Consider the following 14,096-nt stretch of genomic DNA (forward strand, 5'->3'; position numbering starts at 1 on the left):
TGGAGCTCGAGCCAGCAAGGAAATACAGTCCCTTGGACAAGCCTTGGGGCCATCAGGGACTTAAGCAACATGCTTGAGGGCACCCAAAACCTCTGTGGCATGGCAAAAGGCTCGAGCGTACATTCAGCCTCCCAAGGGGTTTTTAATCCCTCTTGAGCTGGACTGTTAATGCGGCCCCAAGCTGCTGGGTTTGGGGTTGGCGAGCGAGGCTGAAGGCTGCATCTTCGTAGCTGCTGGGCTCTTCTCTCCCTGTCCCGGCGGCTGCGCGGTCGGGCTGGCTCTTGGCTGACCGGGGTCCCTGGTGCGCGGCAGCGGCAGCCAGCTCAGCATCTCCCGAAAGCGGCTCTTTTCCAGTCAGCCCCAAGAGCCGGGCAGCGAACACCCGCTCCGGCTGCCAGACCACAAAACCCCAAGCCCAGCTCGCAGTGTTCAGCCCACTTGGGAATGCCATAAAAAAAACTAAAATTAAAACAAACAAAAAAACCCCCCAGCCCTTGCTTCCCCTTGGCCAGCTTCTCAAGGCTTTAAAGCCCCCAGTTTTGCTCTCGCTGTATGCAGAGCCGTGAGTGAACCAGCAGCCCCCAGCGGCATTTCCCATTGCTGGCATTCAGGATTTTAATTAAGATGCTGGAGAGGAGCAGTCCCAAATTGCTTTCTTGGCCTGGCCCCTCGACAGGGTTCATTTTCACCCCACAGGAGGGATGTGGGTATGTGAACGAAGGGGGGATTTAATGAAACCCTTGGAGACAAAGCCCTTGGCTAGATGCAAGGAGCCCCAGGACACCTCTTTGGGAGCTGTAAGAGGGGAAGGGGTGTTCGTGCAGGTTTTGTAGCAGGGAGGGGAGGTGGGATAAGCGGTTTCCCCAGGCTGCGATGCTCCGGAGGAAGCCCCACTGTATACGTTCCCCAGGCACGCACCTCTGCCTGCCTTTTCCCCATTGCTGAGAGACGGAGGGAGCCAGGAAGGCACATGGTGCTGGGGCTCAGGCAGAATGTAAGGGAGGTGCCCAGCCCAAATTTAAAGGGTGTATTCCCCACCGTGCACCCCTTTGCTACAGTCTCCCTGAAAGGGAAACGGTATGATAAAATAGCCCTGTCCCCATGCTTGCAGGCACGAGAGCATCGCAGGCGGTTGCTAACTCGGCTTTTATTGTCACAGGACGCAGCAGCAGACGATGCAACAGGTTGCTACAGGGGGGACACGGGCGTTACACCGCAGGTCTTCCGGCACATTCACCTCGAACGGCAACGCAGTGCTCCTCATCAGGCGGGAGGGAGGGAGAGAAACGATGCTGCGGGAGGATGCTGCTCACTGCAAGCCCTGCTCCTTTCCATGCCTTTGCTGTCCCGTCTCTGTGCAAAAAGACAAATTCTCAGGCCACAGCGATTTTCCCTTTGGGGATGGGGCAATTAGTAAGCAGACAAGGGGGTCCCTGCTAGGAGCATCATTTGCACCTCCTGGCATTGGCTCCATTGCATCCATGCTTCAAATTGCCAGCCAGTGGTTTTGCTCGCGCTACGCTCAGCTGAGTCGCAGGGTGAAGGCATTAACAGGAGAAGCCACCTGGGAATACTGTTCCTCTAGGATGGAGAAGTGTGATCTTAGCCTAAGGTTTCAACACGCATCAGAAATGCAGTCTGTTCCACTTGCCTCCCGTCGGAGATGGGCTGCCCTGAGCGAGATGGCGATGCAAAAATAAGGGGCAGACTCGGCGAAGGCAGAAACCCCAGCAAAGCACCGAGGATGCAGTGCCTTCAGCCTGAGATGGAGCAGCAACATCTGCCGCCTTCGCTGCCCTTTGCCCAGGATTTTATTTACAGTGTTATTAAAGGAGAGCACGCCAAGGAGCCTGAAACGTTAAAAAATGTCTTTTTAGAAAAGCCAGGGATTAACAGGCTTTTTTTCCCCCCACTGTAAACAGATCTCTGGTTTGGTTTTAAACATGCCCTTGGTGCCACCCTGTGAGCAGCCAGGGAGGGAGAAGGGCTCCAGCAGAGCTGGGGCCCTGCAGCTCCTCCGCGGGGGGGGGGGGGGGGGATGCGGGGGTCTGCCCCTCTGCAGCAGCTTCAGTTCACAAACCCAGGGGAAAACCAAGATGGAAACGCAGCCCCGGGCTCCGACAGACAGACGCTGGTGGCTGCAGATGGGTAAACGGGCTGGTCTCTGCCACCCACCGACCCGTGTGGTGGCTGGGTCTGGGGGCACTGACGGGGGGATGTCAGCAGCAACCGCCCCCCGGAGCAGCCGGCCAGACTGGGAAGGTTTTGAGCAGCTGGGGGATTTTACCCACCAGCAACACTGAGCAGCAGAAGCAACATCCATTTTCCCCAGGACGGGGACAGCTAAAGACAGCCCGGGAGCCAGCGCAACCCTTGGGGTCACCCCGGCATTGTGGGTGCACGCGTCGGGGCACAAACGGACCCAGCAAGCTTTCTTAGGGGAGTGGGAAGACCCATACGGACGTTTCTGTCCTGGGTCTGATCCCCACCGAAACGCTTCTGAGCTTCCAAGGGTGCACCCAACACCACTGAAGTCACCACGAACCACCTTCGCTACTGACTTCAGCTGCGCGGGAGGAGGAAGAGGGAGCAAAAGGGTAAGACGGACGAAGAACATCTTCCCTGCTGACACAAAGCCCATTTGTAAAAGCCTGTGGGCTTTAAAAGGCTGTTGTACCCCAATCCCACCCTCCCCACCTCTGAACCTTCCCCTCCTGGGAGCCAGCGCAGCCCCACGAGCTGCCCCGCGACCCTGGAGCTGAAGCAGCGGGTGCCCTGGCAGCAGGATAACTTGTCCCTCAGTCCCAGCTTGGCTGTCGCTCTCGCCTCCGCACCGGGGACGGTCACTCAGGGATGTATTCCCTGAAGGAGTTAAAGCTGAGGCTCCGGCCGGCTGAGTTCAAGGTGGAGCTGGCTTGCATCTTGGGGATCTTCTCCATCAGCTTCGACACCGTTCTCCTCTTGAAGGAGCCCGGGGAGAAATGCCCCTGTCTCATGAGCTCCTGGTAGAGGGTGTTGAACACCGCCACAGTCTCTTCATAGCTGTCCCGGGTGGAGATCTCATAGAAAGGAAGCTTCAAGGCTTTGGAGAGGTTTTCGCCGTCCTCCGTGGACACCATCCTGTCGAACTGCAAGTCCTTCTTGTTGCCCACGATGACCACGGGGGGCTGCTCGCTCCCGCTGCTCCGCTTGGGGCTCGAGTGGATGTGGTTGATGAGGAAACACAGCCGCATGACCTCATCGAAGCTGCACCTGTCCGTCACCGAGTAGACCACAGCGAAGCCATCGCCCCATTTGATCTTCTCCTCTATCTGCAGGGAATCCTCCTCCTGCCGGGGCAGACAAGCTCGCGTTAACACCAGAAGCCCCAGCGTCTCCTAAATACCAACGCCGCTGGTTGCAACCTAGAAAACCTACCACGGGGGCCTGTCACCATCCCATGAAGGTTTTTGGCTTGGGCTTGCACACAGCAGCGACTTGCAAAGCAACGCAGATAGCCCAGGGCAGGAATTTGATGGGTTGGGCAAAATGACGGATGGAGACAGCAATATCAGGCCCATCCTGATGTGGGCAAGGGGAGAGTTAGTGCCGCTAAAGCGGGTACGCAAAGGCAGTGCTGTTGCTAGATGGGAAGCCAGCACAGGGCTCTCCATTGCCCACAATCCTGGTGCTTGGTGGCTCCTTCGACCCAGCACCCTCCTGCTCCCTCGTGCTGTCTCCCTGCCGTCAGGATGCTCCACAAACACGGGGAGCGGAGCTGTGCCGCACACCGGTAAAGGGAATGGGGAAATATTTAGCTGAGGCCACGCTGTAATGTTAGAGAGACATAAATTCTCCAAAACACCTTTTTTCCAAGATGAACACATCTTGATCAACATTTCAGATACAACAGATTAAAGCTGGTGGAAGAGCAGGGATTGCCTTCAACGGCAAGTCATGCTGCCCCAATGGTATTTTCCAGGGTCAGCCAGCTATGAAACGGTGTGAGCTCACCTGTCCTGCTGTATCGAGGATCTCAAAGTGCACCATCTCCCCGTCGATTACGGCCATGTGTCTGTAGATCATTTCTGGAGAAGGACAGACAGAAAAGTGTGTGTGAGAGAAGCCCCCAGGTAGCAAATGACAACCCCGGTGGCCTCCATGCAAGCCGTGCTGGAGACGTTGATTTTCACCTGCTGCAACCTACAGCCCACGTGGCCCCTGTTTCGAGTCCACGTCTTGAACTGGTCCTCAGCCTGTCTCTGCACGCCTGGGAAGGACAGCCCTGCACCCACGGCGTCGAGCCCAGCGTTTCCGACAGGCAGCGGAGACCCCCAGCCAGCACCCGGCCGGCTTTCGCCTTGCTGGAAATAAAAGGGCAACGGTGACCGAAGCGTTGGAGCAAAAAGAGGTCATGGAGTGATGCTTCTGCAAAGGAAGAGGGGCTCAGCAGGAGGGTATGAGAAGCTGGGTTTTGTTTTGAGACCCTGCTCATGCTCCTAACCTAGCCTTTTGCCCAGCCGGCATTCAACTCCTGCTCCGAAGCAGCGGGGGAGCGGCTCCTTTCTAACCAAGCAATAAAAGCAGCTGTGAGGCGTGCATCTGGGCAGCTCTTCGGCACAAAAACCGCTTCGAGCTTCACTAATATCAGGCAATAAAACCAGCCAGCACTCTGCTTAGCAACCGCTCTGGGCGCAGCATGCTCGACGGGACGCCTCGCTCTGTGCAGATGGAGCACCTCGTTCACACCGGGCTTCGTGTGCCATGCACGACAGGGCAGAAACCCGCTTGGCTTGGCCGTCCACGGGATAAACCAGGCACTTTCCCCTCCTCTGACATGGGGAAGCACCAGGTACGCTCACCGTATGGTCTCTGTGTTTTATCACATCATATGGAGCGAGCCCAACGGGAGGAAGAAGCAGCAGGCAGAGAGGAAAAACAAATTCCACTCTGGGGGGAAAAAGCATCATTCACCATAACAAGCAAGGAGCGGGGATGTAAAGGACAGATGGGGCAATGGCGAACTCGTTTTTCAAACCAAGCCTTTCCCTGGGGTCCCCTGTGAACCAGCTGGGTTAGAACAACACAGAGACTTCCCAAATTTCCCAGCCCGGCGGGTGACAGCAGGAGTTAGGCAGAAGGATGCACAGCCAGCGACCGGTCATTTCTGGGATACTTCAGCAGGGACGCAACTTCAGCACCCAAAAAAACCTCAAAGCCAAATGCAAAAAATCCCCCCCAAACCTAGAAGACAGGAAAGCACTAGCCACTGCTCCAGTGACTTAGATACCTCCTTCCCCTTAAAAGCCACCTCCCAGCAAATTGCTCAAGGATGACTAAGCCCGCTGTGCGCTGTGCTTCCTCATGCAATGCCAATGGCTCACCCCAACAGATTTTGCGCTAACAAAACAACAGAAAAGGAAAAAGGGATGCAAGAGCCAGGGAGGTGCTACGATGGCTGGTGGCTCTGACTGCTGCCAGCCTGGTCAAGGAGGAAGAGGAGGGAATACGGTGAGTTTGGGAGCAGAGTTGGCTCTGTCAGGAGCGGCACTGGGTGCACCAGAGTCTCCAGGCTGAGCCAGTGACAGGAGCGAAAGCAACAACAAAAAGGACTTTACCTACCTAGGGTTGGGTCGTAGTCTCCAATGAATCTCCTGGTGATGAATCTTACGGTCAATGCTGTAAAAAAAACACAACAAACCCAGTTACAGTTGTCAGATCAAACTGCAGAAAACATCAGCTGACTGAGGCAGGAGGGATGGAGCAAAGACCTGCCCCAGCCCCCCGCGAAAGCACCCGAGTGGGCACCAGGAGAAGACATCCCAGCAGCGATGCTACAAACCTAGCCCCGGGAGGACCAGGTTATTGCAGGGTTGGGAAAAGTATCTTCAAAGGCACCCAGACAGGCTGGGTCACTGCTTCATGCTGGCCGGGGCTGCCCTATGATGATCAGAGAAGACTACAATAAAGCAGCAAATTGCCAGATCTTGGTGGCAAAAGGTGAGGGTGAAGCAGACTGGGAAAGGATCACGGTTGCCCAGGTGGATGCCTTGGACCAAGATTGTTACAAGCCCTCTTTTCTCCCACCTCGGATGACAGCGCAGCCCAATGCAGGCTGTCCTCCGCCTTCCTTTACCCCACGTACAACGTGGGAGAAGCATGTCAGGATGGGCAGGAGCCCACCCAGGCTGACAGCTTGCACCTCACCGCTTCTACACAGCCTAAAACATTCCCAGAGCTTGCGGACATTGGTAATTTCAAAATAACCTCACTGCAGCCCTGAGAAAAGGCTAGATGCTTTTTGCATGTTCTTTGCAAACGTTTACATCAAGGACCAAAACCCACTGCACAACGGGATGCCCCAGGCAGAGGAAGAGGTCTCTGCCCAGCCCCATGAGCAACGCACCAGGCACCTCTGCCCAAAGCTGCCTGCTCGTCAGCAGCAAAACGCCCGTCACATCAACGAAATGCAGCCCAAAGGCAATGGAAAGCACCGATGGCCCCCCCGAGATTGGCTAACCCAATCTCTCGCCTTGCTGGAGCACAGCAACCTCTCCTGCACTGCTGCTGTCAGAAACATCCTTCCAGGTCGCATGGAAGCAGCAGGTCAGGAGCCCCAGAAGTGGCAGAGAGAGGTGGTTGGGGTCCGCAGGAGGTGGCCAAGACGGGAGGAGTTCCACCGTGCTCGGCGGGCGGCAGCAGGCAAAGTCCAGGCAGAGCCGCAACCTGCGAACGCACCCAGACCTGCAGGTGAAAGGCAGATCCTCACACGTGGAATTCACTTTCCTGCATGGTCAGGGTTGATAAATTGCATTTTCTGGCCTTGATCCTGCAACGCTTTATGCACATGCTCAAGTTTTATGCCAGGTGAGCAATCCCCTTGGTGGCCTCCAGCCAACCACTTTCCAACACCGAGCTCAACATGGGGGCAGGTCGGTGCCAGGCCAGGCTCTCCCTCTATATCAACGGCACTGACGGTGCAACTGCCTGGATGGGTCTCATGAATTTCAGCCCTGTTTGTTTAACCTGACCCAGGCACGCTGCACAGAGACAGGAAGGCCGTTGGCACCAAATCTCATGAAATTCATCAAAAGGCCAAAGTCGGAGGAACACGGGGCATGGCAAACCGGGAGGTCCTCCTTACGCCAGCCACGTGGTGCAGCAAAACCAGCCCTGGAAAGGCACCCGGCAGCATTAGGAGCTGGGGGAGCACGAGCTGAGCAGATGTCCCAGGGAGCAGCCCACCCCTGGGCGGACACATCACCTTCCTGCCATGCCTGCGCCTGGGAATTCACGTCCCCGACACGGGGATGCGGAGCACAAGCGGGGACCGCTGACTCTCTTCCATCCTTGCAAGGAGTCCTCTTGCCGCTCCTGCGGCAGCTCTCCGGCACGCAGGGGGACGAAGCAACCCCCCGCCGCGAAAACACCCCTGCCCCTTCTGTCTGCTGGCAAGGCATCAACATAGAGATCAAATCATTTGGCCCTATTTTTCCTCCTTGCAAGGGCAAGGAAAGGAGGAACAGCCACAGCAGGGCAGTGTGGGCAATTAAACCCCTCTTATCCAATTACCACATCTCCCTGCACCAGAGACTGGGCGATGCGAAGCCCAAATTATACGCTAATGCTAGGCTGGGTGGAGGTCTGCTGGTGCTGGAGGCTTGCCTGATAGCTCCATCAAACATGGCAAAGGCTTTCTCCTCGCTGGGGAAAAGTACTGCCTCTCATCATCTCTCCTCATCCAGCCAGGCTGAAGGAGACAGACCTCAGCTCCAGAGCAAGGGCTTGTTTGAGGTGGGCAAGCCCTCTGGGGACTGCAAAAAAAAAAAAAAAAATATCAGAGAAACTGCTTATATTTTTCCGTAAGGGGTAGCAAAAGCTTTGCCATTGTGCAAGGTCTCTAGACGGGTATTTCCAGCAATGGGGACAGCAGGCAGGCAAATAGCCAGGAATGGGAAACGGAGGGAGGAAAAAGCAAAGGCTTTCTAAGTAACGAAGCAATCTGGAGGTGCTGAAAATCCTGCTGGTCTGAATGGGGCAGGGAGGCAGCCAGAGCGTACCTCTCACTCCTGCTAACAGAGCATCAAGCTTTGCTAAATGTCCCTGGTGTGGCCAAAGGGCCACAAAAACGCATCGGTCCCTGCCCTGATAAGTGCTGGGCTTTATCACGGTCTCCTGCTCCAGAGCTGGCACACGGGGAAGCCTCCCCCGGCACCGCAGCAGCCCCGGGGCCGCGGCAGGACCGTCACGGGCCCCATGCCGGCACCCTGGGTGGCACAGGGAGGTGACAAGAGGAGACTGGTGCTCGTGAAAATGGGCAGAAGCAGGTGAGACGCTACCAAGCCCTTGGCGAGATGCTGTCAAGCCGGCTTCGTTTCAGGAAGAGTGCGGCGAGGCTAGTGGCATCCCAAGGGAGGATGCAGAAACACGGCGCTGAAGAGCTGGCCGGAGATGTGTTTTTGCTTTGAAGCAAAGCTGACATACTTTTTACTTGACTTTTCACACCCGCAGCCTCAGGCACCCTATGAAAAAGCCCCGGCAGAGCTGCGAGGAGGCTGTGATGCTCGGGCTGAAGGGGAGATACTGGAGAGGTGAGGAGGAGCGGGTAGTGCTTGGCTGCCGCCAATTTACCAGCAGCGGAGAACTTGTCTCCAAGGCTATGCCAGGGGCTCAGGGCACGACAACTCCTTTGCCCGGCAAGGGAAGCCCATGGCTTGGAGCCTCTGCCTGCAGAGAGCAAGCGGTCACCCCTGGGCTTTCACAGGGAAGGACGAACAACAGCAAAGCCGAGGTGCTGTTCAGCCACGCACAGAGCGAGGGCACGACGTACAGGGCCCACAGTGGCTCGCTAAAATGGGTCATCTCATCCAGGATGGGATAATTACTGGGTGGCGGTGATTTGGCAGAGACCAGCGGCCATTCAGAGGTGGCGGGTGGGGATGTGTCTGCGTGCCAGGGCTGCGGTTTGCAGCTCAGCTCGGACCAAGGAGAAACTGCAGCTCTGGCTGCCGGGGGATAATTCGGGAGCAGCCCCATAACGGCAGCGCTACGGGAACCTGGCTCTGGGTCGTGGAGCTGAAAAAGCAACAGAGCAAACGCAACGGGACGTTCAAACATTACACCTCCTCTGCTCAGAAAACATCAAAGGAGGTGGTGCAGGATGCAGTCCTTGAAACTCCTCGGTGCTGGAGGAGCTTTCGCATCAGCGGGAGAAGCGACCAGTCTTGAAAAGAGATCGCTGCAGGTGACCAACTGCATCTCCTGACATCCCTTCTGCTGGCAAAGGACTCCCTGGCCAAGCCCAAAGGCTTGTTTTTCTACTCTCCTTCACCTCCATCCCCAGCCTCCGGAATCTCTTTCTGCAGGGAATTGCCTTTAGGATGCAACAGGGTGGACCTGGAAAGCACTAGCACCTCTGAAAGCAGATCTCCACCCTCACAGAGCGAGCGAGCTTCCCTCTGGCTCTCAGATCTTCCCTACAGAGCAAAAAGGGGAACTGCATTTTGGGGAGAAAAGTCAGCAGCAGCGCAAACACCCTCTCAGATGTTGTTTCAGAAACGCCTTGCTCTTCGCCTTGGGAAAGAGTGAGGCAACACAACTAATCTTCACACTTGGTCCCGAGGTCTAAGCTGATTCAGACAACTTCCAGGCTGCCTCCGTGCGCAGGAGCCGATCCATGCACCTGATGCTGCAGATACGCCTGTTCAAAGCAAAACCCTCCACGGGGCCTTTTGTACGTAACATCTTTTCAACGCAGCTGCTTCGAAAATGCACCGTTGATGCTTGGGTGTGATCTTCTGGTGTAGACAGAGAAAGCCATGGTTTGGAGGCTGAAGGGAGCACAGGAGCACAGCTAATGGAAGTGATGCTTAAGCCCTTCGAGGTGTTAATGACGGTAATAGGTACAGACAGGCTGTGCAGGGACTGGAGTGAAAAGCAGCGGAGAGGCTGAGAGCTGGCTTGCAAAGGCAACAGGAGCAGAAAGTGAAATTGGTGGAAAATGAGCGGGAACGGGGGAAAAAAAAACCAGCGAGAGCAAGGCAGGAGTGCAGAGCCCAGGAGGGACAGGATGGAGAAGCTGTGCACCAGGCGTCAGCGCAGTGGGAGGAAGGAAACAGAGCAGGAGTGTGAAGGGAGAAGAAACCTCACCAAAACCAGGACAAACCCCCTCAAAAACACAAGATGTTGATGAAAAACTAACACCAGGCAGGGCTGGTGCACTCCCGCACCGAGCTTGCCTTCCCCATCCAAATTCGGGGGCAATTTGTCCCAGCTGGCCATCAGCAAATGTCCCCCCACATCTTGCCGCTGCACATCCACACCGCGCCGGTCAGGATCTGTGCGTTTGCCCTGGGAATGTGGCTTCCCACCTGAGCCGGGCTTTCTGCTTCTTCAGCCCCAGCATCTCTGCCCCAAGCAGCTTCTCCTGCCCTCCTACGCCTGCCCGGCTCCTGTTTGGGGGATTCGCCATCCTCTCACCTTCCAAGCCGCCCCTGGGTTTCAAATCCTGCCCGTCAGAGAAGGGATTTGATGGAACAAGCAAGTAATTTAGCAAAACTGCTCTGTGGACCAAGGACCCCACAGGAAGCATATATCAGCACCTTCAAAGAGGTGACCAAATTATCAGGGAGAGAGCGAGACAAGTCAGGCTCAATTTCTAGAAAGCACCTGATTCTGTGTCATATGTTAGGCAGCCACCCAAAGCCGGAGCGCATGGTGTTGTTTGAGAAGAGGAGCCAATTAAATTGATTAAAAATTGGCTGGAACGCAAGAACACAAGCAAAGCTGCCAATCGGAAGAAGTGGATGCAGGCAGAAAAGCGTCAGCACATCCACGCAGCCTTATAAGGAATTTTTTTTTCACCATCTTGAACATAAGTAACCTCAGAAAGGGCTCTCCTTGGAGAGCCCCAAAGCTGAACGAGTTAATTTATATTGAATTTGGTCTCTAGGAATGACTATGGAATGGCTTGATGCGTGATTAACCTGCCATTGCAGGGACGGGCTGGGTACCTCCAGGATCACATTGAGCCCTGCACGCCCACGTGCTGCTCTGTTTATGCTGCTGCATAACACATCTCTGTTGCGAGCATAACGGCTTACAGCATCAATTCATCTTTGGTTTGTGTTTTGTAAAGCAGAGCTTTCCTCTGAAGTATGGCAAAGTTTACACTGGCTAGCATCAACAGCAGAAGACAGAAGATAACGCAAGCTCTGGCTGGGCTGGATTTAAGCCTCCCGCAGGTGATTTACACAGCCTGGGCCAAATCTTTAAACTACCGATGGGGTTCAGCCACGCGTCTGCACCCAAACCTGTCCCTGCTCGGAGGATCTGGGACCTTGGATCACCAGATCTTGAAGATTTCCCAACTGCTCAAAAAAAATCGAACTCTTTTGCCGAGAACTGCATGGATTTTTCCCCCTTTTGCAGCTGCCTGGATTTTCATTGCCCTTTTGATTGTTGACACCCTCGGCCCCCTCAGCTCTCCCAAGCAGATGGGTGCCAACAGCTCGCCCGGGTGGTGCTCCAGCATGGGGTCCGCTCACAGCCCTTCCATCCCACCAGGACCGGGAGCTTGGCAGCTCAGGGATGGGTTTGGATGAAACTTGCTTTCACCCTCTCCTGCTTCCCCTCCCTGAAACAGGGGATCCCCATGCATTGCACCCTGTCCTCTCCTAGCCAGCTTGGGCAGTCTTGGGGACCAGGCACCTCCCGCAGTCTGTCCTACCCAGCCCCGTGGGAGCTCAAGCGATGATGCTGATGCTTTTGACTCCTTCCTCGCATTTCACACGTGGGTCCCTTAGGCCAGATGCTCATGGTCCATTACCCAGGGTGTTAGCTGCCCCGCCGGGCAGGGGAAAGCACTTAGAAGTTTCCTCGCCCCCAGCTCCATCTGGCACAGGGGCTCAGAGGCAGCAGGACCCGGCGGCTCGGGCGCAACACCCAGTGAAGATGACACTCTGTTCCCTTGCAGGAGAGGACGTGCAGGACGGCACCCAAGGGGACAGAGATGGGAGAGCCCTGCGCCAGGGTGGCTGCCAGCCTGCGGGAGATCGCATGCATGCTGTTCCCAGGGACTGCTCCCAGTTCCTGGCACGCTCCGGCTCTCTTCTGCATGAGCCAGGTATCGATTACCTCCCTCTGCCCTGATTTCACAGCCTGTGTTACCATCACAGCCCAAAAATGTGCTGCTGAAGGGCACGGAGGTTGCAGGCACCCACAGAGCTGAGCTGCCGCAAGGCAGACCCTGCAGATCAGCCCCGGGCGATACCCAGCCCTGCGGTGGCAGCCAGTGGGGAGGGCACCGGGGCTGAACCCGGCTGGAGGAACCTTTTAAGATCCTCAGCATGATCCGACCCTATGGAGGAGGTACAGCGGACTCTCGCTTGCCCATAGGAGAGGCCCAAAGCTTCCAGGCGCCTGCTCCACGCTGGGTGGGATTAACGCCGGCCGGGGAAATACGTATGTGCAGGCCGGGGTGTGGGGCGAGCCAAAGCACTTCGTACACTTTGTACAACCATCGCTCACGGCTCCATCTGTTTGCAGAGACTTTGAGGCCAAACACTGTTGCATGGACCCCCCACAGTGCTCTGGGTACGCCCGGAGCTGAGCCCCATTCCTGTGCTCCCGCTCCCTGGTGCTGGGCTGCTAATCGAGATCTGGGAGTTGCCTCCTTTAATTTAATCAGAGAAATCATGACTTTTCACTAATGCCGGGCAAGAGGCTCACCGGTTACTGTATATGGAAACGCAACTTCAACGGCACCAACAGCCAAAGCTGCTGGCCGCGAGCCAGGCAGAGGTGCCACCGCCACAGCGTATTTAAAGGTTATGCTTTTTCTGGAGTGGCAAGCCAGCGGGACATTGCCCTGTGCCCAAGGACACGGCAGTCCCGGCCACGTGCCCCCTGAGCTCTGTGTGGATCCCTGCTCCCCTGCCCTGCAGCAATAAAAGCAACGTGGACCCGTGCAGACACGCACCTTTCCTTGCCAGCGACCAGCACCTCTTGACCCCGCTCGTGGCACGCTGGATGCTGCGCAGAAACAGAGCGGAGGCCGCCTTCGCCCCTGGGTGCTCGCAGTCTGGGATAGGGGAGCGGGAAGGGGTGGAAGGATGATCCCCGGGCAGGAGTGGGGGTGAAGGAGGGAGCTCAGGTGCTCCCGGCTCAGCATCCCAAATCCCCACCCCAGCAGCCGCAGATGGAGAGCGCTGAGCAAAGCGCAGGGAAAGGGAGTTTTCCTAAAGGAAAACTAAACGCAGCGCTGTTAACAGGCAGCTCCGCGAACCCGCTGCCTTTGCTAGAAACAAGCAGCAAACTCGAAGTACCCGGTAAAGCACAAACCCGAGCTCGGCTTTCCGTCCTGAAAGCTCCCACGGTCGGCAACGTCCCACCCTGACCCCCTGCCCTGGGCTCCCCACGCAGCCCGTGACCGCTCTGCCACGGACGCCCTCTCGGGACGAGCCCCTGGCTGCCCACCACTAAAACTCACGGGGAGGGGGGGGGGAACCTCATTGCCTTAAACATGAGGGGCTCGGGGATCCACCTGGGCCATGCCGCGGCCCCCCCCCTCGGAGAAACTCCTTCCCCATCCCGGCTTTCTGAAACGGCTCCCGCCTGCTGCCCACCGCCGGCTGGACCCCCCGGGAGGGGGCTCGACCCCGCATTCCCGGGGAAGGAGACCCGGGGAGGGATGCCGGGGGGAGCCGGGGGGATGCCGGGGGTCCCCCGTCCTACCTGTCTTGCCCACGGCGCTCTGCCCCAGCACGACGAGGCGCAGGGAACGGGCCGGGCTGAGGCTCACGGAGCGGCGCAGGGGCCGCGGGAAGCTCATCCCGGGGCCGGGACCGGGACCGGGGCCGGGGCTCGGCCGCTCTCCCCGCTCCGCCGGGCGCTGCACCGGCGGCTCCGCCCCGAGGGCCGGCCCGGGCTCAGCCCCTGGGCTCGGTGCAGGCGGTCCCCATGTGATGCCCACCTCCTCTTCCTCCTCCTCCTCCTCCTCCTCCATCCCCGCCGGGCAGCGGAGGCGGCCGGTACCTCGTCCCGGAGGAGCCGGGCGAGCGACGCTTCGTGCCTCAGTTTCCCCGCACGCAAGCAGCCCTGGGTGGTTCTCGCCGGGA

At 57.2% G+C, this 14,096-nt stretch overlaps 1 protein-coding gene across 1 annotated transcript; it reads right to left on the reverse strand.

The window, feature by feature from the left end:
- Window positions 1-1,127: 1,127 nt before the first annotated feature.
- LOC115352145 (ras-related and estrogen-regulated growth inhibitor-like) lies at window positions 1,128-13,884 on the reverse strand. The gene is made up of 4 exons (XM_030039861.2): window positions 13,714-13,884; window positions 5,602-5,658; window positions 3,994-4,067; window positions 1,128-3,329 (listed from the first exon to the last, which is right to left on the reverse strand). Exons 1-4 carry the CDS (start codon window positions 13,808-13,810, stop codon window positions 2,844-2,846), a joined length of 714 nt encoding a protein of 237 aa, XP_029895721.1. The 5' UTR covers window positions 13,811-13,884; the 3' UTR covers window positions 1,128-2,843.
- Window positions 13,885-14,096: the final 212 nt, after the last annotated feature.

Source organism: Aquila chrysaetos, chromosome 16, assembly GCF_900496995.4.
Source record: "Aquila chrysaetos chrysaetos chromosome 16, bAquChr1.4, whole genome shotgun sequence".
NCBI lineage: Eukaryota > Metazoa > Chordata > Aves > Accipitriformes > Accipitridae > Aquila > Aquila chrysaetos.